We start from the raw sequence: 25,589 nt of genomic DNA, 5'->3' as shown, positions 1-25,589 counted from the left end.
TAGGCCATTTTCCCATCCCCTGGATGAGGGAGGGTCAGCTACAGGGACCTGGCCTTGGGCCGAACAGCCCATCTAGTGGTTGGAGCATTTTCTGCTTTATGACTCCCTGGTGAGTTACAGGTACCACTAGTAGCTCAGAGACTAAACTGAAAGGCCTGAGTTTGCCTGTTTCCTATGTAGAGTAGACATGTCTGGCCTGCATCAGTGGATATGATGGTGGATGGAGGTTCTGTAGACTGTTGCTGGTGCATGCTTTTTGGGTCCCCTCACAGCCCTTCCCAGGGCCTCAGAGATGTGTGGGAACATAGGGATGGTGATGGTACCCACCTCAGAAGGGGGCTTCACAGCTCAGTGCACATGAAGGGCAAGCACCCTTCACCTGGCTTTGATGAGCAGCTGGTTTGTTGGGAGGTGCTGGGAAGGGGCAGGTGAGGCTGGAAAGGAAGTCCCTCAGTCCCCTTTGTGTCCGACCCTCAGGAATGGTGTCAGCAGGCCAGGCCGACAGCTCCAGCGAGGACACCTCCAGCTCCAGCGATGAGACAGATGTGGAGGTAATTGCCACCCATCCCTAGGAGTTGCCCTCTCTTAGCCTCTAACCCTCCCAGGAGCCTCTCTGGGGCTTCAGACACCAGTGGGCCCAGATCAGTTCAGCACCTGTGGCAGGGTGACCGGGAACTGGAAAGGCTGCAGCCGGGGAGGGGCAGGGAGAGGAGCCTGGTGCTGCTTGCTGCACTGTGAATGTAAGATCAGCCCCGGGGGTGGGAGAGGGACACCCTCCTGCCTGTGAGACTAGACAAGCCTTCCTGGGAGAGGTGGCCTGGAGCAAGGCCTCAAAGCACAGTGGGCTTCACTGGGAAGGGGTGTGGAGGAGTCAGGGCATTCCAGACAGGAAATAGGGCAAGAGCAGGGCCCAGGGGCAACAGTGTGGCTATCTTGTGGTGTGGCTAGGGCTGCGGCTGCTGAGAGGGTTCTGGGCCCACTGGTGAATGCCAGACCTAGACACTTGGCTAGAGTTGGGCTGGACTCTTGGGTTTGTGAACTTTGACCTGGAAAAGGTCCTCACAGGTTACTTTTTATTGTGTACCTACTAAGTGGCAGGCCTGGGGAATATATAGTGATGAGCAGGACAGGCAGAGTTCCTGGTGCCATGGGGCAAGGGAGCGTCGCTCAAATATTTAACTGTGGTGATGGCTACTATGAAGGGGAAATGTAGAGAGCCATGTGGGGCAGGAACCTGACATTGATGAGTAGGCGTAAGCAGAAGGAATGGCATGTGCAGAGAAGGAGGCAAAGAGAATTTGGTGCTTTTAAAGAACATTTTTTTTTTTTTTTAAGACAGTCTCACTCTGTCACCCAGGCTGAAGTACAGTGGCGTGATCTTGGCTAGCTGCAACTTCCACCTCCTGGGTTCAAGCGATTCTCGTGCCTCAGCCTCCCGAGTAGCTGGGATTACAGGTGCATGCCACCACGCCTGGCTGATTTTTTTTTTTTTTGTAGAGATGGGGTTTCACCATGTTGGCCAGGCTGGTCTCGAACTCTTGACCTCAAGTGGTCCACTTGCCTTGGCCTCCCAAAGTGCTGGGATTACAGGCATGAGCCGCTGCACCTGGCCAAAACATTGATCTTTAAATGAGAGGGAGAAACCAGGCACGGTGGCTCACACCTGTAAGTGCAGCACTTTGGGAGGCCAAGGCAGGAGGATCATTTGAGGCCAGGAGTTTGAACCCAGCCTGAGCAACATAGTGAGACCCTGTTTCTACAAGATGTTATTTAAAAAAAAAAAAAACAAATTAATTATGGGGAAAGTGACACAAGATGAAGTCCTAGGTAGACAGGGACCAGATCTTCTGTCTGACCTTGAGGACCACCATAAAGAATTTGGGTTTTGGCCGGGCGCGGTGGCTCAAGCCTGTAATCCCAGCACTTTGGGAGGCCGAGACGGGCGGATCACGAGGTCAGGAGATCGAGACCATCCTGGCTAATACGGTGAAACCCCGTCTCTACTAAAAAATACAAAAAACTAGCCGGGTGAGGTGGCGGGCGCCTGTAGTCCCAGCTACGCGGGAGGCTGAGACAGGAGAATGGCGTGAACCCGGGAGGCGGAGCTTGCAGTGAGCTGAGATCCGGCCACTGCACTCTAGCCTGGGTGGCAGAGCAAGACTCTGTCTCAAAAAAAAAAAAAAAAAAGAATTTGGGTTTTATTCTAGGGGCTGTGAGAAGCCATCCCAGCACAGACAGATGGCCTGATATGTGTTTCAAAAAGATTGCTGGCTGCAGCCTGGGTTGGAGGGCAGTGCAGAATAAAAGCAGTGAGACCATGTAGGAGACTATTAGAGTAATACTAGCATAAGAGGCTGGGGGCTGGAAGAGCAAGGTGTCCACAGTTGGAAAGATGTTTTCGACGGAAAACCAGCATAAATCAGGGATAAACTGATCTGGTTCCCAGGGAACTTCTGACTTTACTGTAGTGCAGTAACCCTGTGAAGGTTGAAAGCTCACCCCCATCTACCCCAGGCCTGACCAAGGGCTGCCCTCCACCTTCCATCCTCACCTTTGGGCCCTAGATACCACCAGCCATAAGGACACCCCTGGCTTCTATCACCCCAGGCCTTGCCAAAGGGAAGGGGCCACTCCCAGCCCTCCATAAACACACAAACTCAATGGGCTGAGGCTGTGCAGAGCTCCAGTAGCAGACGCCCCAGAAACCCAGGGCTGCAAGGGGTCTGATGGATCTCAGAGGTGGAAGTAGGGCACTGACTGCCTGGGAAATGTCTGAATTGTGGAAGTGCAGGAAAGAGCTCACAAAAGGAAGGAATTTGCCCAAGGTGTCCAGCAAGCCAGTGGCAGGGGTGGTGTTCACATCCTGAACTCATGGCCCTCGGGATGGCTGCTGTGATCAGATACTTGAGTTTAAGGGGCAGACAGGATGAGCTCTCCTGATTGAGAGATGCGGCCCATCTCTCAGGCCGAGCCATGTGTGCCAGGTGGGAGATGAGCGTAATGATTTTGAGATCTGTGCCAAAGTCAGACAGTCCAGGGTTCCAGTGGGGCTCTGCCCCTTCATATTGATGAGTAATTTTACCTCTTTAAGCCTCTTGTATTTTTCTGGAAAATGGGTCTAAAGCTAATAACTGTCTCAGGGAATTGCTTAAAAATCCAATGACATTAGGAAAGAGCTTTATCAACTGTTGAAGCACCTAATGCAGAACCTTAGGGGAAACAGTAATTGTTATTAATTTTCTAATTCCATCCTCTTGTTCCAGGGGAAACCCTCAGTAAAACCAGCCCAGGTCAAAGCCTCATCGGTTTCTACTAAGGAGTCTCCAGCAAGAAAGGCGGCCCCAGCCCCTTTGAAGGTGGGGGATGTGACACCTCAGGTCAGAGGAGGGGCCCTGCCCCCAGCCAAGAGGGCCAAGAAGCCAGAAGAGGAGTCAGAGAGTAGTGAGGAGGGGTCTGAAAGTGAGGAGGAGGCCCCTGCAGGGACACCAAGCCAGGTGAGGCCTGAAGGAGGGCTGCCCCTTGGAGGATCCTGCGGGTCCCCCAGCAGCCTGAGCACTATCCCATGAGCACCTCTGCCACTGGAGTTGGGGAGAGGGAGGAGTACAGTGTGAAGCTGAAGAGCAAGAACAGCCTGCTTCCCACAGGGGAGTCCTGCACTTTACTTTGTCTGTGACCAACTTTGCCTCAGTTTCTCTGCCTAGTAAATGGGCCGCTGTCCTTCCCAGCCAGTCCTGCTGTGAGGTACTTGAGAAGTTTTGATTGCCTGGTCCTCTGACGTCTCAGGACAAACCAGACCCTGAGCAGGGAAACACCATGTTAGCTAAAGGGAATCCAGTTCCCTTCCCCATCTGCTGGGAGCGGGTAGGGCTGCAGCCCCAAGGCTCTGGGTGCATCCCAAGGGCAAGACGGGGCTGGAAAGCAATGGAAGTCAGAGCAGGAAGGAGGAAGAGTGAGGGTCACCCACCCAGCCCCAGGCCTGGGGAAGGACAAGGTGGAGGCATGCAGTAGATAAGCAGATCTCCTGTGTTAGCTGCTGATAAATGGTAAAGGGGAAAGTCGGGTGGGGGATATAGGAATGGCAACTTGAAACAGGGTGATCTGGGCTGGCCTTGGGAGAAGGCGTCTCAGCAAAGACCAGAAGGAGGAAGCACTCTTAGGAAGGTCATTCCAGGCAGGGGCTCAGCAACTGTCAAGGTCTTGAGGTGGAAGTAGGACTCCCTCCCTGATCTTGTCCATTGTATCTCCCAGGTGAAGCCCTTGGGGAAAAACCCCCAGGTGAAACCTGCCTCTACCATGGGCACGGGGCCCTTGAGGAAAGGCGCTGGCCCAGTGCTACCTGGGAAGGGAAGCGGCAGGGAGGGGGGGCGTCTTAGGAGCCTCATTAAGGCCTCTGGACTTTATCTTAAAGGCATCACCAGAGAGTTTTCACAAGCAGGAGAGCAAACTGCCCTTTCTTTTTTTACTAGGTAAAGGCCTCTGAAAAAAATCTCCAGGTCAGAGCTGCCTTGACCCCTGCCAAGGGGACCCCTGGGAAAGGGGCTACCCCAGCACCCCCTGGGAAGGCAGGGGCTGTAGCCTTCCAGACCAAGGCAGGGAAGCCAGAGGAGGACTCGGAGAGCAGCAGCGAGGAATCGTCTGACAGTGAGGAAGAGACGCCAGCTGCCAAGGCCCTGCTTCAGGTAAAGCCTGAGGAGGGAGACCCCATGCAGCCAGGCCCTCCCCAGAAGGCCTTCTTAGGACTTGTTCTCCCACTCTATGTCAGAGCCCAGGGCGTGCCTCAGACCCCAGCTCCTTACTCCCCTCTCACTGTGTGGCATCATTTGCCCTATCTGGTCTTCTTTACCTGGTGTCCTGTGTCTCCTCACACATCCATCCCCTGGGCTGCCCCCCCTTATCTTGTTTCTCCAGGCAAAGGCCTCAGGAAAAACCCCTCAGGTCGGAGCTGCCTCAGCCCCTGCCAAGGAGTCCCCCAGGAAAGGAGCTGCCCCAGCGCCCCCTGGGAAGACAGGGCCTGCAGTTGCCAAGGCCCAGACCGGGAAGCAGGAGAAGGACTCGCAGAGCAGCAGTGAGGAATCGGACAGTGAGGAGGAGGCGCCTGCTCAGGTGAGGCAGAGGGGAGGGGTGGAGAGTAGCCCCATGCCTAAACCCCAGCACCTGCATGGGTATGGCCACCTTTGCCACATCCAGCTCCTGTCTCCTCACACCTTCCGGGCTCTCCCTCTCATCCTGTTTCTCACTCCAGACGAAGCCTTCAGGGAAGACCTCCCAGGTCAGAGCTGCCTCGGCCTCTGCCAAGGAGTCCCCCAGGAAAGGGGCTGCCCCAGCGCCTCCTAGGAAAACAGGGCCTGCAGCCACCCAGGCCCAGGCAGGGAAGCAGGAGGACGACTCGGGGAGCAGCAGTGAGGAGTCAGACAGTGACAGGGAGGCACCGGCAGCCATGAACGCAGCTCAGGTGAGGCTGGAAGCCGCCGTGCATGGCCTGTGCCTTGCCTCAGAAGACCTCCTGTGGGCTTGACTTTTCCTCTCTGAACCTAGAGCCCTGTGCGGCTGGCTTCGTTTGCTCTCCTCCCCACCTATGTCTTCACTCATATTCTCCTTCTGGACTCCCTGATCTTGTCCATTGTGTCTCCCAGGTGAAGCCCTTGGGGAAAAACCCCCAGGTGAAACCTGCCTCCACCATGGGCACGGGGCCCTTGGGGAAAGGTGCCGGCCCAGTGCTACCTGGGAAGGTGGGGCCTACAACACCCTCGGCCCAGGTGGGGAAGTGGGAGGACTCAGACAGCAGCAGTGAGGAGTCATCAGACAGCGATGATGGAGAAGTGCCCACAGCTGTGGCCCCTGCTCAGGTGAGGCCCCTTCTTATAAGGCTCTTTTTTCCCCCCTCAGTGTGGAGCCACCCATGGCCTCCCACTGGGACTCTGTCTACCGTCTTGGTCTCTTAATGTCTGTACACACCTACTCTGGGCTCCCTCTCCTGATCCTGTGTATCTCACTCCAGGAAAAGTCCTTGGGGAAAGTCCTCCAGGCCAAACCTGCCTCTGGTCCTGCCAAGGGGCCCCCTCAGAAGGCAGGGCCTGTAGCCATCCAGGTCAAGGCTGAAAAGCCCATGGAAGACTCAGAGAGCAGCAAGGAGTCGTCGGACAGTGTGGACAGTGAGGAGGCACCAGCAGCCGTGACTGCAGCTCAGGTGAGGCCTGGGGAAGGAGGCTGCCACATGGCCTGATCTACCACACCACAGTCAGCCCCCCGGGGAGCTGTGCTTCCTCAGGCAGATCATGGGTTCTCACTGGTGGGGCAGAACAGTAGTGGCGATCCACCTCAGAACAGATGGGGGACTCTGAGTTCAGGAACCTTCTCCAGCCTTTCTTTGGTGTCCCCTTAGGCAAAACCAGCTCTGAAAATTCCTCAGACCAAGGCCTGCCCAAAGAAAACCAATACTGCATCTGCCAAGGTCACCCCTGTGCGAGTGGGCACCCAAGCCCCCCGGAAAGCAGGAACTGCACCTTCTCCAGTAGGCTCATCCCCAGCTGTGGCTGGGGGCACCCAGAGACCAGCAGAGGATTCTTCAAGCAGTGAGGAATCAGATAGTGAGGAAGAGAAGACAGGTCCTGCAGTAACCATGGGACAGGTGAGGCCTGTGTTTTCTGGGTGGACCTCAGGGCCGCCCCTACGTGGTCCTTTGGACTCCTGGAGACACCTCTCTTCCCACTTGTCATCCCAGGCAAAGTCTGTGGGGAAAGGCCTCCGGGTGAAAGCAGCCTCAGTGCCTGTCAAGGGGTCCTTGGGGCAAGGGACTGCTCCAGTACTTCCTGGGAAGACGGGGCCTACGGTCACCCAGGTGAAAGCTGAGATGCAGGAAGACTCTGAGAGCAGTGAGGAGGAATCAGACAGTGAAGAGGCAGCTGCAACTTCAGCACAGGTGAGGCCTAGAAGGAGCAGGCCCATCCCACCCACAGCTGTTCCTGAGCCAGGGCTGAGGATGGGCTTGATTGGGGGCTAGTCTTGCCCACAGGTGTGTAGAAGCCTCCGTGGTCGCCTCAACACAGCTTCCTTCCTATCTTTCACTCCATGCCTCCTCTGCCCATCAGAGCTCCAGGGTCTCTTGTCTTGTTGGCCTTTTGAGCTTCCGCTGATTTATTCCCTGTGGTTTCCACAAGCTCTGGAGTTCCCACCCTGCCAGGTGCTGCCCTTGTCTGGGACTGCTGAGGCCCTGTTCCTCGGGGAAGTCCTGTCTCTCTGGAGCATGGACATGCTCCTCCAGTGTGGAGGGATGGGGTTGAGTTAGAGGGTGTGAGCCTGGGCTGCACAGCATGGCAGGTGAGAGTATCTAGGCCTTTTACAGGAGGTGGCGGCATCTGAACCATGGGCTGAAAGAGATGGGCAGGGAGAGTGTTCCAGCAGAGGAAGCAGTCTGTGCGAGGCCAGGGAATGGGAGAGTCCCGGCTTGGGTGCCTTGCCACAGGCAGCACATTGTGGTGGGATGGCTGGCAGGGCTTTAGAGCCAGACCGCATGGGTTAAAGTTTTAGCCCCAGCCCCACATCCTGGCAAGTGCTGAAGTCCTCAGAGCCCTTACTCTTCTGTAAACACAAAATCAGCCCTCACAAGTTTGGGTAAGAATTTAGGTGAGATCTCACCTCAACACCCAGCAAGGGACCTGCACACAGCAAGTTGTCTCCTGTCACCCTGACGATGGGCCAGGCTAATGTGGAACAGATCGAGAGTGAGGTATCCCTGCCTGGAAGAGCTGAGAGAAGATGGCTCACTCCCTGCACTCACCCACCCACTGTTTATTATTTTTAATTGTCGCTCTATTTTTTTCTGTAACCACTCAAATTAGTCATTTCTTTTTTCTCGGTACCAGAGCACACATTTCTACCGATTTTTTTTGTCCCCCTCTCATTATTGACTTGTGGGACCCGAGGGTCCTAGGATTCCTCCATTGAGGCTTTTAAGCTCTGCAGGGGCCCCTTCCAGAGCCTCCTCTCCTCTTAAGCTGCAGGCACATTCCAGACCCATTGCCTTACCAGAGTTTCCTTGTGCAGATCACTTAAATATTTGTCTTCCCTTCTGAGCCTCCCACCTGTACCATGAGGTGGGTGTTTTGCTTATATTTTTTGAACCATGGGCTGTTTTGAAGTAAGCTGTTTAATTTCCAAATATCTGGGATTACCCAGGTTTCTTTTTGTTGCTGATTTCTAATTTAATCACATTGTGGTTGGAGAACATATTTTGTATGATTTCAATCCTTTTTTGTGTATTGAGACTTGTTAGGTCAAGTCAGTCTTGGTGTCTTATTTCTTGTGGAAAACATGGCTCCCCTCTGGAGGACTTACTTGCTGTGCTGATGAGTACCTCGGCTTGAGTCATACTTGGTCCACACTGTAGGGAATCTTTCAAAGTCCTGATTCTTCACCTCACTTGACCTCATGTGTTTGAGGAATACTGGGGGATGGGGATGTTTCCTGATACTGACCAGATGCCGTCCCTGAGTGAGGCAGGGGTCTTGAGATGCTGCCAGATTTCTCGTTCTGTTTCACATCAGGCTTGCTGTCACTCCTGTCAAGGATCTCACTCTGGGAATTTCCCTCTTTCTTGCTGTCCTATTTGTTGGAGTCCCTGACAGGCCTTTTGGGGGTTCTCTGGATATCAGTTAAGACTAGGTTAAGCTGAAGAAAACCTTGAACAACAAGTATCTTGTTCTGCCGTGGCTGCTTGAGCTCCAGCTCTTACCTCAGCATTCCATCTAGCCTGGAGGAGGAAGGACATGTTTCTGACTTTTTATGGTACTCAACTTATATTCTATGAACCAGAATTTAATGACATGACCACCTAGCTGAAAGGAAGCCTGGAAAACATCTTTGTTTTAGGTAGTTTTGTGCTTAGGTAATGCTAAGGAAGGCACGCACAATGAGTTTGAGTGTTTATTATGTTCCAGACATGTTAAACTCTGAATCTCCTATTTAGTCTTCATTATAACCCGTAGGTGGGCCTTATTATTATCTCCACTTGTTAGAGGACTGAACTGAGGCCCAGTGAGATCAAGTGATGTGCTCAGGTTCACACAGCTATTGCATGGAGGAGCCAGAATCCAGACTCGGGCTCCGGCTCTAGAATCTGTATTTTTGACTAGCTGTTTTACTCTCTCACCTTCTCCCTCCTTAATTTCCGTTTCTCCACTCAGGTGAAAACCTCAGTAAAAAAAACCCAGGCCAAAGCCAACCCAGCTGCCGTCAGAGCATCTCCAGCAAAAGGGACAATTTCAGCTCCTGGAAAAGTTGTCACTGCAGCTGCTCAAGCCAAACAGAGGTCTCCAGCCAAGGCAAGTGGGGCCAGAAGCCACAGGAGGTGTGGAGGGTTGGAGCAGAGAGGAGGACCACTCACTGAGCCCAGCCTGGAGAAGGCTCCTGCATGGGCAGGCCACCCACCCAGAGTTGTGCCATGGTGGAAAGTGGGACCTGAAAGGAATCACTTCCGCCTCCAATCCTGTTATCCCCCTGCAATTCAGGCGAAGCCACCAGTGAGAAACCTCCAGAACAGTACCGTCTTGGTGAAGGGCCCAGCATCTGTGCCACCTGTGGGGAAGGCCGTGGCTGCAGCAGCACAAGTCCAGACAGGGCCAGAGGAGGACTCGGGGAGCAGTGAGGAGGAGTCAGACAGTGAGGAGGAGACAGAGATGCCGGCTCAGGTGAGGGGGAGGGAATGGAGAACATCTCCTACATGGGATGTAACACTTTTGCCGCATCCAGCTCCTGTCTCCTCACACGTCCACCCTCCAGGCTCTCTCCCCTCATTCTGTTTCTCACTCCAGGCGAAGCCTTCAGGGAAGACCCCTCAGGTCAGAGCTGCCTTGGCTCCTGCCAAGGAGTCCCCCAGGAAAGGGGCTGCCCCAGCGCCTCCTGGGAAGACAGGGCCTTCGGCCACCCAGGAGGGGAAGCAGGATGACTCAGGGAGCAGCAGCGAGGAGTCAAACAGTGATGGGGAGGCACCGGCAGCTGCAACCTCTGCCCAGGTGAGACTTGCCAGGCCTCTGAGCCACCAACACCCACTTAGAACTGGGGTATAGGGCCGGGCACGGTGGCTCACACCTGTAATTCTAGCACTTTGGGAGGCCAAGGTGGACGTATCACTTGAGGTCAGGGGTTCGAGACCAGCCTGGCCAACATGGTGAAACCCCATCTCTACTAAAAATATAAAAATTAGTTGGTCATGGTGGCGGGTGCCTGTAATCCCAGCTACTCGGGAGGCTGAGGCAGGAGAATCCCTAGAACCTGGGAGGTGGAGGTTGCAGTGAGTTGAGATCATGCCACTGTACTCCAGCCTGGGTGATGAGAGTGAGACTCTCAAAAAAAAAAAAAAAAAAAAAAAAAAAAAGCAAAGTGAAAAATCAGGGTTTAGGGCCAGGTAAGGAAAAGGAAGGAAGGTCAGGTTAAGGCTTAAGGCTCCGGCTCCACCATGCCCTCCTCCCTCTGCTGTCATCCACATCTCCTTAGGTAAAACCTGCTACTAAAACTCCCCAAACCAAGACTTCCCTAGCTAAAAGTGTCCCGGGTCTATGTCTAGGTTGAGGTCTCCACCAGCCCTACAGGTTAGGCCAGTATCTCCCACCAAGTCATGTGAGACCAAGAGTCTATATGTTGGTTATTGTGCATACATTGACGTAATACAGAATGACTCTCCCTATTAGAGTCCCAAGGAAACTTGGAGTGTGGCACAGGTCCCCCGAGGCCCTGAAGAGATGGAGGAAGTCTTGTCCCTCACCTTGGCCTGGGGCTCACATTAAGCAGGTGCATCTTCTCAGGCAGGGCTTGTCTAGCTTAGTGCCAAGCCTAGGCCCTGAAGATTGGGGAGAAAGAAAATCTGGACAATTTCCTCGGTCTGCTTGCAGAAGGCAGCAGGGCTTGCTACATCCTACAGAAGTGTGGGATGACAGACTCTAGCACTGCCAGGGCACAGGTGTGTGATGGACATGACTGATGCAGGCCTGGCAGAAATGATAGATGTCAGCTGGGCGCAGTGGCTCAAGCCTGTAATCCCAGCAGTTTGGGAGGCCAAGGCGGGCAGATCATGAGGTCAGGAGTTCAAGACCAGCCTGGCCAACATGGTGAAACCCTGTCTCTACCAAAAAAAAAAATACAAAAATTAGCCAGGCATGATGGCAGGTGCCTGTAGTCCCAGGTACTTGGGGGGCCGAGGCAGGAGAATCGCTTGAACCCGGAAAGCGGAGGTTGCAGTGAGCCAAGATCGTGCCATTGCACTCCAGTCTGGGCAACAGAGTGAGACTCTGTCTCAAAAAAAAGAAAAATGTCAGGAGAGGTGGTAGATAGTGGTAGCAAGTAGGGCAGACCGGGGAGCCCTTGCGCCATCCATAAGGACAGTTCCTGTCAGCTTCAGCCAGTCATGACTGTGGAAATGGACCTTCTTTGTGGCCAGAGCTTCCATTTCTTAAGGGAAGCTGGAAGTCCCTGTGCCAGGCCAAGCTGCATAACCTCTCTTAGATTTGTTTTCTTCATGAAAAGCAAGCACTGAGATGAATGCTCCCTATCCCTAACCTCTGCCTTTGATACACCAAACCAACCATTACTGGGGACGAAAGACATTGGCCCTGCCCTCAAGGAGCTCACAGTCTGTGGGGCAAGACAGGTGGCCGGATTATCGCAGAGTATGCTGGTGGTGCTGACAGCTGAAAGGGCAGGTCTCTGAGAGGCCAGAAGAGGAGGGGATGATTGAGCTGAGCCTGAAGGATGACCAGGCACAAAAGTGGACAGGGCCCCTCAGTGTGTGCAGACGGGCTGGGCATGAAGGTGCATGGTCACTGAAGGCTGCTGTCCTGCAAGTCGTAGGCCCTCCCAGGTGCTTGTTACTGGTAGATTTATGGAGGACCTAAATGACAGACTAAGGCATAGTCCTCAGCCATATTTTGGCCTGTGTAGTATTTTTGTTTCTAAGTTTTCAACGAGTTCCTCTATCCATCAGAATGGCCTGAGCTGCAGGAGAAAGCCCCATTCAAATAGAGCTTCACTAAGGGGATTGACTCTTACAGTGCACAGAGTCCCAGGTTCCAGTGGCTGAAAAGCTGGTTCCTTCAGCTAAGCATCAGTGGTGACCAGATTTCTTCTATCTCTGTGCTCCATCAGCTTTATGGTCATAGCAGGGCTGCAGCATCTCCTAAAGTGCTGGGGGCAGGCCAGGTGCAGTGGCTCACACCTGTAATCCCAGCACTTTGGGAGGCTGACACAGGCAGATCACTGGAGGTCAGGAGTTCAAGACCAGCCTGGCCAACATGGCGAAACCTGTCTACTAAAAATACAAAAATTAGCTGGGCCTGGTGGCACGGACCTGTAATCCCAGCTGAGGCAAGAGAATCACTTGAACCCGGGGAAGAGGAGGTGTTGCAGTGAGTAAGATTGTGCCACTGCACTCCAGCCTGGGCGACAGAGTGAGCAGAGCAAGACTCCATCTCAGAAAAGACGGGAGTAGACTTAAGGCTACTCAGACCTCAGGCTGAACGTGCTAGCTACCCCCTTAGCCATAGACAAGAAGCCAGTAGTTCCCATGACTGGCTGGGAGGAGGGACCACCCTCCCTGAAGCATATGGTAGGAGCCACTGAACAGAGTGAGGGTTCTATTAGCAAGGAACAGATGGGGGCATGGCTGTTAGGAGGCAGCCAGCAGTGTGCATTGTGGTTGCCCCATTTTAAAATTGGAAATGACATACACAGATCTTCCAGCTTCTCTTGAGAAATTGGAAGCTCAGGCAGCCTGGGTCCTACTTTTTTGGCTAGGCTGAGTAGGATAAAGGGGTCCTCTATTCCAGTAGGGACCACTGAGCTGCCATCACCACCAGCATTTCCACCCGGATTTCTGAGTCCTCCTCTGACTGCAGTGCTCACCAGTCCAGCCCCCATCATCATGCCTGCCCCAGCAGGAGGGTGTGGTAGCCAGTGGAACACTTCTAGGCGGCTCCTGCTTTTGGCTGGGGATGTTACAACCAGAGATGAACTGTGCTGGGACCACTGGCTTGTGCCTGCAACCTTGTCCCAGACTTCTGTCACCTCTTGTCCAGACCCTGGGCCAACAGCCCTGCAGCCCTCAGGTTTTAGCTGTATCGGAGTCATAAATCCCTTTCACGTTCAAAGTTAGCTCTGGAAGGAGCTAGCAGGGTGGAAGCATGTTTCCAGTGGCTGTGGGGCAGGTCAGGCTAGCAGCTATTCCTGTGCGTGTGCAGGAAGGGGCCACGGTGCCTCCCCTGGAAACCAGAGTGCCTGAGGATCATTGCCTGCTGGGTGTTTCCCCCTCAGCAAATGCCCCTCTACCCGACCACGTGCTTAACTTGTCCCCTCAGAAGGACAGTAACTCCAAACCTGCCAGAAGCAAGACCCTGGCCCCAGCACCTCCAGAGAGGAACACGGAGGGGTCCTCGGAGAGCAGTGAGGAAGAGCTGCCACTGACCCAGGTACGCCATGCCTTCTCTTTGCAGTCGCTGCAGGGTCAGAGCTGGGCTGGCAGGCCTTGCGGGAGAGGGCAGATCTTTCCCATAGGGAAAATCTCGTCATATTTAAACAGCACCTCACAGCTTCCAGAGCTCTTTCTTATATTGTGACATTCATCTGAGCCCTGTGAGGCAGGCAGCAGTGCACAGTTAAACATACAGGCTTCAGAGTGTTGGGGCGAAGCCCAGCTCTACCACCTAACAGCTCCGTGGTCCTGGGCAGACGCCTTTCCCCCGTGTGAGGCTCAATGTTTCAACCACAAAATGGGGACAGTACTAGCGCCTCCCTCCTGCCTCTGTGCACTGGTGCCAGCACACAAAGTACTTGCCACAGTCCCCTGCCTAAGGGTGCCTGTTAACTGCGAGAAGGGCAGGGAGTGTTGCCCCATTTGACAGATCGGGAATCAAGCCTTAGAGTTGAAGCAGTTTCCCCAAATTCTCATGATTCATAAGAGGCTGAGGAAAGGTGCAAACACTGGTCCCCTGGCTCCCTATATCTCCGTTGTCTATTTAGGACCGGGAGTCTTCTCAAATTCCATGAACTTTGCCCAGGACTCTTTCTCAAGTGCCTGTGGCATACCTTCACATGCTCCACTGCACCCAGAGCTTAAGCCATAGTCCTGCCCAGGCTACACACCCAAAGATGAGACCAGGCCCACCTTATCTCCCTATACTCCAGAGGCCTAAGTCAGCCATGCTGGTGTGGTTCAAGCTTCTGTGTGAACCCTGGCCCTTCCATCAGACAGCATTACCCTTTGTCCTCCTCTAGCCCCAAGCTCCCAGAAGCTTCTGCCAGACACCTCAGAGCACCAGCTCCCCTCCCAGGGCCTAACGACAGATCCTGGAGTTCTGCAACCTCCAGACCAGAGTGGTCTCATGAACCACCTCCCCTTGAATATCACATACCACATTCTTATCAATTCATCAGTAAAGTCAGATGCTGTTTGCACACTTCCAGCAATAGGGTGCTCACTGCCTCTCACTTTCCAGTAGCACAGATTACAAAAGTAAAGAACAACCACCACCAACATCGGTAACTCCCTGTATTTGCATTTTTCTGTTTAATCCCCACAACAGCCCTATGAGGGTGGCTCCCTTTGTGGTTTGCATTTTAAGGAACTGGGAATGAGGCTCAGAGAAGTTGAGGGACCTGTCCCAGCATCACATGGCTGATGACGAGTGGACAGACCTGGTGTTGGAGCCCAGGCCATTCACATTCAGACCCGTTGCCCTGGGCTGCCCCAACACTCCCCTCTCCCAGGCTTGGGCATTGCCCTCAGGCTCTGGGTGGAGCCTTTACGAGGCCACCTGCCTCTCTGAGGGATCTCAACAGCTGGGAGGGAGGGGACCGCTCCACCTTTCTCTGTGGGGGTGGACTAACACAATTAAAATGAACATCCTGCTTAAACTGAACCGTTTAATTGGTATGTTAGTCCGGAAGATTCTGGAATCCCTATTTAAAAAGCAGAAAGAGGCCGCGCGCGGTGGCTCAAGCCTGTAATCCCAGCACTTTGGGAGGCCGAGACGGGTGGATCACGAGGTCAGGAGATCGAGACCATCCCGGCGAACACGGTGAAACCCCATCTCTACTAAAAAATACAAAAAACTAGCCGGGCGAGGTGGCGGGCGCCTGTAGTCCCAGCTACTCGGGAGGCTGAGCCAGGAGAATGGCATGAACCTGGGAGGCGGAGCTTGCAGTGAGCTGAGATTCGGCCACTGCACTCCAGCCTGGGCAACAGAGCGAGACTCCGTCTCAAAAAAAAAAAAAAAAAAAAAAAAGGCAGAAAAGTCAGCAGTTTGTGCATTTCCCCAGGAGGATTCGGGGAAGACAGGCATAGCCCGGGGAAGCTGCAGCCTCTTTCTGATTGAGAGATTTTTAGTTCCTAATCCCCAGCTCACTAATTATGATTATTTTCATTATTGTACATTTATTGAGCACCTCTCTATTGACAAGTTTTAGTCTGATTTTATTAGCCCATCAGTGGGGAAAGGGATTGAGGCCAGGGTGGTGGGCAGAGCCCCAGGCTAGGAGGCAGGGATAGATACCTGGGCTCCATTCCTAGACCCTTCACTGTGCCTCCGCCCCGTTGTGCAGAGCAGACCTCAGGCCAGAGTCTGCTGGGGTCTGGGATAGCTTCCAGATTTGAAAACAAGTATGTGAGGTGATGCATATGTTAAATAACTTAATTTAGCTATTCCACAATGTATATGTGTATCAAAACATCGTGTAATATACCACAAATATATGCAGTTTCACTTGTCAGTAATATAATTTTGTAAGGCCAACTTCTATTAGTTTGTCAAAGAGGTAGGCCCTGCTCTTGAAGTTTTAGGTTGAATCAAAGAAAACGGAAACCTGTAAGAAACTAAATTTGGGTGTTAAATTGAGACCTAGCATAATTGGTTCTAGAAGGAGCTCTAGTCTGGTGCCTGGAGAACTAACTTCTAATCCTGGCTCTGGCACCAGTTTGCTGGTCACCCTGGGTGAGGCCACTTGCCTTCTCTGAGCCTCATTCATCTCAGTCTCTGAGATGAGACTTCCTGGGTGGGTGGGGTGGACTTTGAGGCTCCAGGCCACATCCTCAGAGAGAACTTCTCAGTCCCCTGGAGTGGGGCTGGCCTAGATCTGTTAACCAACCCCAGGCAGTTTTGAGAGAGCTTCTTGAGAGTGTTGCCTTTGTGGTTATGTCCCTTGCCAGGGTCCGCAGCCTAGGCCATCAGCCCCCTCTCCCCACTCTGTGCCCCAGACTTGTTGGAATGAAGGCACAGTTAGAATGAGCTCAACTTTGACAGGAGGGGGTGAGCACTGTCCAGAAATCCCCTAGGTTTGGTTCTGCAGGCATCAGACCTGCAGGTAGGAGGGGTATCCCTGTGTTCCCTCTGGGTGCTTACTGCCTAGCACCTATAGGGAGGTACAACCACATGTTCAGACTGTGCTGGTTTGCTGCTTTACTCCCATCAGTTTTTTCCTAGCTGACCCCAGAACTACATTCCGGTGTGTACTGTGCTTTGCAGTTTCCACAGTGCATTAGAACTCTTCCAGTGACTGAGCCCAGGCTAGGATAACTACTAGCCCTTTCATTAAACAGGAAACTGAGGAGCAGAAAGTGGAGGGGCTTGACCACACAGTGAAGTCATGAGAGGTGGGATGAGAAGCAGGTCTCCCCCTACATCCTGGACAAACTTCACTGCCCACCTTTGTGAACTCTACAGACTAATGCACTAATGCCCCGCCCTGACCCCCCACAGCCAAGCCCCCTGCACCACCTTCCTCCTACGGCCCAGAGACCCAGTGGGGTGGCGTGGGCGGGTGGAACTAAGAGGAGGCTTTTGCTGCTGAGCTGCTTTTAACATCCCAAGACGCTATTGTTCGCCTCAGTGGGTTCGTTGCTTCTCTTCATCCCCGACAATCTGTTCCTGTCTTCTCACATATATATAGATCCCCCCTCCCTCAACTGTAAGCCTTCTCCCACTTTCCATCCTTCTCTTTTTTATATCGTAGGAAGGAAGGCTCTGGAAGTGGCAGATCAGAGCAGCCGTGGGGGAGGCTATTTGGCAGGGGTAGGAAAGGCCTAAGCCCAGGGAAGCTTCCACCCTCAGGCAGGCACCTTTCTGTTTTACTTTTTACTTTATGCCTCTCCACAGCACCTTAGCACCCTGAGGAGCCAGGTGTGCTAAGTCAGGCTCAGAGGGTAGACAGGATGCTGCAGCAGAGACCAGTCTGGACCTGACTCCACTCCTCCCTTAGCCTCAGGCAGCTCCCTCTTCCTATCCTCCAGCCCTTTACTGGCCAGAGAGGGAGCAGAGCTCACACCAGATCTGACATTTGGGGGAATCGAAAGTAGACCTAACCAGCTCCCTGGCTCACAGCCATGTGTGTTCTCATTAGCTGGGGGTTTGGGAAGGAAATGGACCTGGAGGTGCCCTTGTGTGCAGTGAACATGTTCAGGGATGGTGCAGTTCACAATCAGACTGGCCTGGAGAATACCAGGGAGCTGCTGTTGTTTGCTTTTTCTTTTACTGTTTTATTGGAAAATTTAAAGCATACCCAAAGATAGAGTGATATAAAGAACCCCCAAGTACTATCCCCAGCTTCAACAGTTAGGAACTCCTGAGCAGGCTTGTTTCATGCAAACTCTCCACTCAGTTCCCCAACGCCCCTGGATTACTTTGCAGCCAGTCTCAGACGTGTCAGCTCATCCACCAGGATTTCAGTATGCAGCTCTCAGTTATAAGGACTTTTTTAAGCACAACTACAATACAATGTCACACCTAATAAGTTGATCTATCCAGTGTCCCTGTTTCCCTGATTTTCTCATGGAGTTCAGTTAAAGGCCACATAGTGCATTGAGTTATTAATCCTCTAAGTCTTAATCTGTTGGTTCTCACCCACTCACCCAACCCTTGTTTCTCTTGTGCGTTTTTTTGTTGAAGAAACTGAATCGGTGTATAGCTGGGGAGTTTCATCCTGGGCCACGTATCAGGAGGGCTGATTCAGAACCTCTGGGTTGGGGGCAACTAGACTAAATACCTCCCCAGGTGAATTGTATATTCCAACCAGGCAGCCTTGGAAAACTGCTAGACCACCCCCTGCATTCAGCCCGTAACCATCTCTAAGCCAGCCAGGGGAAAGAAGGCAGAATTGGACATTCTGGCCTTGGCTTTGCTTCCAGTAGGCACGGTGGCCTTGGGTCGCTCCCTTCCCCTCTGGGCTTGCAGTTTTCCCACTTGTACAAGGGAGCTGATCCTGCTGAACGTAGGGCTTCACCCTGAGGGTCAGGTGGGCTGTGAGTTGTGAAGTGCTGCGCTGGGTCTTAGCAGATGTGTAGGGTGGGAGGGGGCACCCTGGGCAGCTGGAATGGCTTCTTTGCCCAGCTGCCCCTGAGCTCTGTGGACCCCTTGCCTTGTAAAACACTCCCTAACCCCATCACCTCCTTTCCCTGGCCAAGCCTTTAATCACTGGGGGGGTGTTTTGTTTTTGTTTTTCAAGGTGATTAAACCCCCTCTGATTTTTGTCGACCCTAATCGTAGTCCAGCTGGCCCAGCTGCTACCCCCGTACAAGCCCAGGCTGCGAGCACCCCGAGGAAGTCCCGAGCCTCGGAGAGCACAGCCAGGAGCTCCTCCTCCGAGAGCGAGGATGAGGACGTGATCCCCGCTACACAGTGCTTGACTCCTGGTGAGCACAGCCCCTATGCAGTGGTGGGAGGGGCTGCCAGCACTGCCCACATTGAGGCCCAGAAGGGACGGGACACTGGCTGAGTCACACAGCAAGGTGTTGGTCAGGAAGGGCTTGGGACCAGGTCTCTGGGCCCTGCATTAGCCATTCTGATTATGGCCTGGCTCAGACCTGCAGTTCTGGGGGAATAGTTGCCACGGCTTTTTTGTGCCAGCCCCAGGCATGGAATCCAGAACAGTGGCTAGAAGCTTCAGGGACCAGGTTCCTCCATAGTCTAAGGAAGAATTCTGTGTCCGTTGACTGCCTGTGGAACGAGTGGTCAGGGTGGTTTTGAGTTTCCCGTCCTTGGCGGCATGTAAAGTGGGTTAGGCAATCCGTAAGCCAGAGACATTACAGGGAGAGATTTCATCTGTCAGCGAGAGACAGGACCAATCTGAGGTTTCTTTGACTTCTGAGAATCTGTGATTCTACCAATGACAACAGGAAATGGGCTAATGTTACTATTAGTTATTATAACATTTTTACAAGGAAATAATACCTGATCCTGATAGGATAATTTAAAAATACAGGCCGGGTGCAGTGGCTCACGCCTATAATCCTAGCGCTTTGGGAGGCTGAGGCAGGCAGATCACCTGAGCTCAGGAGTTCAAGACCAGCCTAGGTCACATGGCGAAACCCCATCTCCACTAAAAATACAAAAAAATTAGCCTGGCGGGCGCCTGTAATCCCAGCTACTTGAGAGGGTAAGCCACGAGAATTGCTTGAACCCAGGAGGCAGAAGTTACGTGAGCTGAGATGTGCCACTGCACTCCAGCCTGGGCAACAGCGAGACTGTCTCAAAAAAAAACAGAAAGCAGACAAAATGCAGATTACTGCTGGACACGGTGGTTCACACCTGTAATCCCAGCACTTTGGAAGGCCATGGTAGGAAGATCACTTGAGCCCAGGAGTTCAAGACCAGCCTGGGCAACGTAGTGAGAGTTCTATCCTACATATATACATTTATATGTGTATATATATGTGTGTGTGTTTGTAGGTATATTTGTGTGTGTATATTTTTTTAACAAAAGTGCAGTTTAGCACATAAGAAACTATAGGCCGGGCGCGGTGGCTCAAGCCTGTAATCCCAGCACTTTGGGAGGCCGAGACGGGTGGATCGCGAGGTCAGGAGATCGAGACCATCCTGGCTAACACGGCGAAACCCCGTCTCTACTAAAAAATACAAAAAACTAGCCGGGCGAGTTGGCGGGTGCCTGTAGTCCCAGCTACTTGGGAGGCTGAGGCAGGAGAATGGCGTAAACCCGGGAGGCGGAGCTTGCAGTGAGCTGAGATCCGGCCACTGCACTCCAGCCTGGGCGACAGAGCGAGACTCCGTCTCAAAAAAAAAAAAAAAAAGAAACTATATCACCTGTAATTCTGCCCCAAATACTGTTAACATGTGACAAGTGCTAACTTTATAAAGACCTAAGATATACATGTGTTTTAAAGCAAGACCGTACTGTAGCTAAAGCTCAGTAACTTTTACTGGATATTTTATGACATCGGGTTTTTTTCATCTTTACATATTTGCAGCACAATTCCTAATGACTACAAAGAAATCCTTGGGTGGACATACCACAGTATGTGTAGCCAGCACCATGTTGGAGGAAGCAGAGGGTTTTGTTTCAGGGTGGAGGGGTGAGGGAGTTGGCTGTTATAAATGTTGCTTTAAAGAATATGCACGTAACCAGGACTCTGCAGATAACCACGGGGACTCTTAGGAGAGATGGTACCTGTGCTTTGGCTCATTGCTCAGGAGTGGCAGCCCGACCAGCTAGGAGGGGATGGGATGGGATGAGGAAGCCTGGGGTCACCCCCAGGGCAGCCATTTGAGCTACCTGAGCCTTGTCAAATGACATAAAGACATCTGCCTGGGAGGCTTGGAGAGGGAAGTAAACAAACTTATGCCTCTGTAAGCCCTGAGCACAGCTCTAGATCACCAGCACAGGCCGGTAAATTGGGTTATTGCCACTGCTCAGGAGGCTATGGGGCTTGTATGCCCTGATATGCCCCTGTCTCACTCCATTTCAGGCATCAGAACCAACGTGGTGACTGTGCCCACTGCCCACCCAAGAATAGCCCCCAAAGCCAGCATGACTGGGGCCAGCAGCAGCAAGGAGTCCAGTCGGATATCAGATGGCAAGAAACAGGAGGGACCAGCCACTCAGGTACCTGGTGGGCAAGGGAGAGCAGTGCAGGCCAGTGGGGTGGGGCCCTACTTCCATACTTAACCACATGTGCTGATGGGATGGCCTGCAATTGCTGTCACCCCCACACTCCAGAGGTGGTAGCCTCAAAGCCAGAGGCTTTTTGGCCTCCTGGCTACAACCCCTGTGCTGGCTTCCCAAATCACCTTTGAGTTATGAGGAAGAGTAATCTGGGGACACAGCCTCCCCGCCAAGCAAGCCCCTGCACCTCGAGTCCCTCATGAGGTTTTCCAATGTGGCGGGGCTTTTGGTTTTTTTTTTCTTCCAGTTTTGGAATGCCATGAACAAAAGTTGCCCCTTTTTGGTGTTTGTAATAGTGACGTCAGCATTCTTCCCAGCCTTCTCACCATCTTCAGTGCATTTTTATTTGGTCCTTGCCTGAATCTAAAAGCTGGGCATTTTAGGGTTAATGGCTGATACATTGTTTAAATCATAAAACTTAGTACACATCCCCACCCCACGGGCTGTGATGTGACCAGCGTTCAGCAAGGCCAGAACCCGCTAGGCCACCCTCCAGGCAGGGAAACTGCAGGTACCAGGGCCTTCTGGGGAAGCGCTTGGGGATGAGGGAAACTGAGAGATGGGGACAGCTGGATCAGGAGCTGGGGGAGAGGAGAGGAGCCAGGCCGTGGCAAGGGCCACGCCACATCTGAAGGCCCTCAGCAAGGGGTCATACCCAATTTCCTAAGTTCTCTCTCCCTGACTGCTGGTGGGTGTAAGAAGTAGAGATGGGGGACCACCAGGTTGGGGATTGTCCCCAGTGAAGGTGCAGATTGAGTGGTGGGGCCTAAGCTACTTCCCTGCCCTGGGCTGGGAACTGTCCCTTGCTCCTTGAGGACAATGTGATTAGCTCATAACCTGAGGCCTGCCACCAATTTTGCCCCTTTGACTGTCCCTCAGTCCCCACTCCAGCCTTCACCCCAGCTAGATGGCATCTGACCAGGGTGTGGCACAGCTGGCATCCCGAGGACTTGTGAGTCTCAGGACTACCTCTTGCCACCCACAGGTGTCAAAGAAGAACCCAGCTTCCCTCCCACTGACCCAGGCTGCCCTGAAGGTCCTTGCCCAGAAAGCCAGTGAGGCTCAGCCTCCTGTTGCCAGGACCCAGCCTTCAAGTGGGGTGAGCCTGGGGAGCAGGGGAAGCAAGCCCGTGGAGCATAGAAGGTGCAGGCGTGGCCCTGCATCCCGGCACCAGCACTCACCTGTTCTGTGACCTCTGCACTTGGTTTGCCTCCCTGGGCCTCAGTGGCCTAATCTGTAAGAAGGAATTACAGTACATTTTGTAGTTGGGAGGATCAAACGAGGCTGCATGTGTGCTCCGTCTAACACAGTGCCTGGCCCTGTTGAAGTGTTCAGGAAGGACCAGGTCTTACTTGCCCTAATTTTTCCTTCCATTGCTTCTCCTTTCACCGAATTAGGCTGACAGTGCTGTGGGAACACTCCCTGCAACGAGTACCCAGAGCACCCCCGTCCAGGCCAAAGGGACCAACAAGCTCAGAAAACCTAAGCTTCCTGAGGGCCAGCAGGCCACCAAAGCCCCTGGGAGCTCAGATGACAGTGAGGACAGCAGCGACAGCTCTTCAGGGAGCGAGGAAGATGCTGAAGGGCCCCAGGTGGCCAAGTCGGCCCACACGCTGGGTGAGGGTGCCAGGGGAAAAGGAAGGGTGGGCCAGGAGGAGGGTGGAGTGTGGCCTGGTGGAGCCATAGCTCTGGCCTCAGCTCCATCTCTCAGACTTGTTCGGCGCCTGTGGCTGAGCCTGGGCCTCAGTTTCCCCACCTGTACAACTTCATGAAGAAGTCAGTCCAAATGATTTCAGAGACCTGACTTGGCTGTTTGACCACTCTCAGCTTTTTGGTATCGGACTCCCTTCACTGGCTCCCCAAAACTCCAGGGCCATATTTCTGGAACAGTGAAAAGCAGGAAACTAGAAATGGGGCCTCAGGAATTAGAAATAAGGCTTTGGCATTCAGATGTTGTGCCTAGCATGCTGTGACTAGTGATGAGTGTGCAAGGAGTGTTGAAGCAGTAGGAAGATTTGGGGTGGGGCGGGGATGGGGGTAAGGGACCTGCAGAGAGACCAGGGCCTTCCTGACGGACTCTGCCCCTCCCGGCTGGAAGGGGCCACCTGGGGCTACCAATAGTAACTGGAGATACTGTGCTTCTCCAGTAGGTCCCACCCCCTCCAGGACGGAGACCCTGGTGGAGGAGACTGCAGCAGAGTCCAGCGAGGATGATGTGGTGGCGCCATCCCAGGTAACTGCAAGGGAGAGGGCTGGCAGCCCAGGGGCCTTAGGGTGGAGCCCCAGGCCAGGCTCCTGTCTACTCCATCACTCAGGTCAGGAGTCTGGGTCCCCTCTCTTCAGAGGCCTTGGGCAAGGTCCTGTCTGCGAGGCACCACATGTGGCCCAGCCAGCAGACCACAGCCAGGCTGCCTCCCTCCCCTCATAGAGCCCTGAGTAGCTAACCCTTAGGGTCTGTAGAAGGGATCGACCTTGATTCTGGGTGATGTCCGGACAAAAACATTCTTTAGCAGATTTCTTTTAAGGTTACTTACTATCTGTATGTGGCAAAAACTAGTAATTTTCCATTTGCATTAATAAGAAATTTCCTTTTTAAATGTGCCTGTCTAGAAAGTGTATTAATTAAAATAGTTCAGGAGGCACACACCAAGGGCTGAAGTGCTGCTCTGCGCCTTGCTGTCCACCCACTCTGCACCATCAGGGCAGGGCGATCCTAGAGGCCCCAGGCTGCTTTCCTCGCAGCAGGCCATCACTCGGGCTGGGTTATGGGTGGGGGTCGGGGTGGTGGCAGCCTCTTTCACAGTGGGCTTCTTCAGTCTCTCCTCTCAGGTTATGTGACCCCTGGACTAACCCCAGCCAATTCCCAGGCCTCAAAAGCCACTCCCAAGCCATACTCCAGCCCCTCAGTTTCCTCTACTCTGGCCACCAAAGATGACCCAGATGGCAAGCAGAAGGCAAAGCCCCAACAGGCAGCAGGCATGTTGTCCCCTAAAACAGGTAAGTTAAGGTCTGCAGGAGGGACATAGCAGGACACAGAGGGACAGGGCAGTGGGCCCCTTCCTGCTCTCCTGCAGCAACAGTCCTCCCAATATGGTCCTGTCTGCCCCCAGAGCCTTGCCAAGTGCGACCTTGTGGCCCTGCACTGGATCTGGACATGCTCATCAAAGTGCAGGTGGGGCCGGGTGTAGTGGCTCACGCCTATAATCCCAGCACTTTGGGAGGCCGAGGTGGGCAGATTGCTCGAGCCCAGGAGTTCAAGGCCAGCCTAGGTAACACAGGGAGACCTCATCTCTAAAATGTATTTGAATTAGCTGGTGTGATGGTGCACGCTTGTAGTCCCAACTACTTGAGAGGCCAAGGCAGGAGAATCACTTGAGGCCGGGAGGTTGAGCCTATAGTGAGCCATGATCATGCCACTACACTCCAGCCTGGGTGCTACAGTGAGGCCCTATCTCAAAAAAAAAAAAAAAAGTACAGGTGGGCCCCACGCCCAGGTGTCTGGCTGCCATGGCCCTGGACAGCCTGGAAGTAGGGGTGTATCCAGGCCTGGGTTGGTGCTGACGCACCTGGTAGGATAACCCCTGCCTCAGAGGAAGCTGCATCTTTTGGCTTGTGTAGCAAGCATTGGCTGTCTCCAATCATCCCTATCAACTTTTTTTCTCTGTAAATAGGCTAACGGTGTGGGGTGTGGGCCATGGGCCCCAGAGGATAGCTTAGACAGTAGGCTGACAGTGATGTCTGGAGGACACTCAGCACATGCAGGAGACCCCAGGCAATAGACTCGCCCCAGGCTGTTCCCATTCACTGTAAAGCCTTGGAAATCCCCTGGCCACTCTGAGCCTCTGCGTCTTAACCATACAAAGCAGGAGTTGATGTATCCCGTCTGTGTCAAGGCATGGCACGTGTAGAAAATAGTCACATGGTGTTTGGAGGGCAGAATGGAGTATTCCAGTCACCCAACCTCTGGGGCATCCACTATCCCTGACCCTACTGGAGCTGAGGTCAAATATATACCAGCTGGGCACACCTGGGACAGCTCCAGGGCTTCCCCAGCCTTGGTGTTCTGCGTATTTGCAGATAAGCAGCAGAAAAGTGGGCCGGGCGCAGTGACTCGTGCCTGTAATCCCAGCACTTTGGGAGGCCAGAGCAGGCAGCTCACTTGATGTCAGGAGTTCAAGACCAGCCTGGCCAACATGGTGAAACCTTGTCTCTACTAAAAATACAAAAAACTAACCAGCGTGATGGCAGGTGCCTGTACTCCCAGCAACTCAGGAGGCTAAGGCAGGAGAACTGCTTGAACCTGGGAGGTACAGGTTGCAGTGAGCCGAGATTGCACCACCGTACTCCAACCTGGGCAACAGCAAAACTCTGTCTCAAAAAAAGCAGCAGCAGAAAAGTGGGCTCTGGGGAGAGAGGTTGCCGGAGCTAACTGTGCCCTCCCCAGCTTCCCTCTCTATTGGCTCCTGCCATCTTGAAGAATCCCCAAAGGATGGAATTGGGCCTCCAGCCATCCTGGGGCTCCCTCTGCTTAACCTGGCCTGCCCTGCCCAGCCCACCTCCCCCAGCCCACTGCAGCTCTAGAGCCAAAAGTTGCCAGAGATCCCGGGTGGGGCTGAGGGGCCAGGCTCACTGCATGCTGCAGGGGGCAGCCCTAG

General features: G+C 53.4%; 1 protein-coding gene across 9 annotated transcripts in view; it reads left to right on the top strand.

Annotated features, from left to right (window-relative positions):
• Positions 1–25,589, top strand: part of TCOF1 (treacle ribosome biogenesis factor 1) — a 41,798-nt gene that overhangs the window by 11,137 nt on the left and 5,072 nt on the right. For 2 of the 9 annotated variants that reach the window (XM_010373636.1, XM_010373635.1), the window contains exons 6-24: positions 478–551; positions 3,264–3,494; positions 4,467–4,679; positions 4,909–5,103; positions 5,243–5,452; positions 5,634–5,846; positions 5,999–6,187; positions 6,383–6,628; positions 6,722–6,919; positions 9,183–9,320; positions 9,507–9,686; positions 9,810–10,010; positions 13,344–13,454; positions 18,481–18,667; positions 20,738–20,874; positions 21,920–22,033; positions 22,332–22,551; positions 23,082–23,167; positions 23,751–23,931. In XM_010373636.1, coding sequence (XP_010371938.1) covers positions 478–551; positions 3,264–3,494; positions 4,467–4,679; positions 4,909–5,103; positions 5,243–5,452; positions 5,634–5,846; positions 5,999–6,187; positions 6,383–6,628; positions 6,722–6,919; positions 9,183–9,320; positions 9,507–9,686; positions 9,810–10,010; positions 13,344–13,454; positions 18,481–18,667; positions 20,738–20,874; positions 21,920–22,033; positions 22,332–22,551; positions 23,082–23,167; positions 23,751–23,931 — 3,324 coding nt within the window. Of the gene's footprint in view, positions 1–477; positions 552–3,263; positions 3,495–4,466; positions 4,680–4,908; positions 5,104–5,242; positions 5,453–5,633; positions 5,847–5,998; positions 6,188–6,382; positions 6,629–6,721; positions 6,920–9,182; positions 9,321–9,506; positions 9,687–9,809; positions 10,011–13,343; positions 13,455–18,480; positions 18,668–20,737; positions 20,875–21,919; positions 22,034–22,331; positions 22,552–23,081; positions 23,168–23,750; positions 23,932–25,589 lie in introns of those variants that run through there. The other 7 variants (XR_004056438.1, XR_004056436.1, XM_030927760.1 and 4 more) reach the window with 7 other exon arrangements.

This window comes from Rhinopithecus roxellana, chromosome 3 (assembly GCF_007565055.1).
Source record: "Rhinopithecus roxellana isolate Shanxi Qingling chromosome 3, ASM756505v1, whole genome shotgun sequence".
In the NCBI taxonomy this organism is placed as follows: domain Eukaryota; kingdom Metazoa; phylum Chordata; class Mammalia; order Primates; family Cercopithecidae; genus Rhinopithecus; species Rhinopithecus roxellana.
Note: the sequence above shows the minus strand (reverse complement) of the source record. Positions and strands in the feature narration are given on the sequence as shown.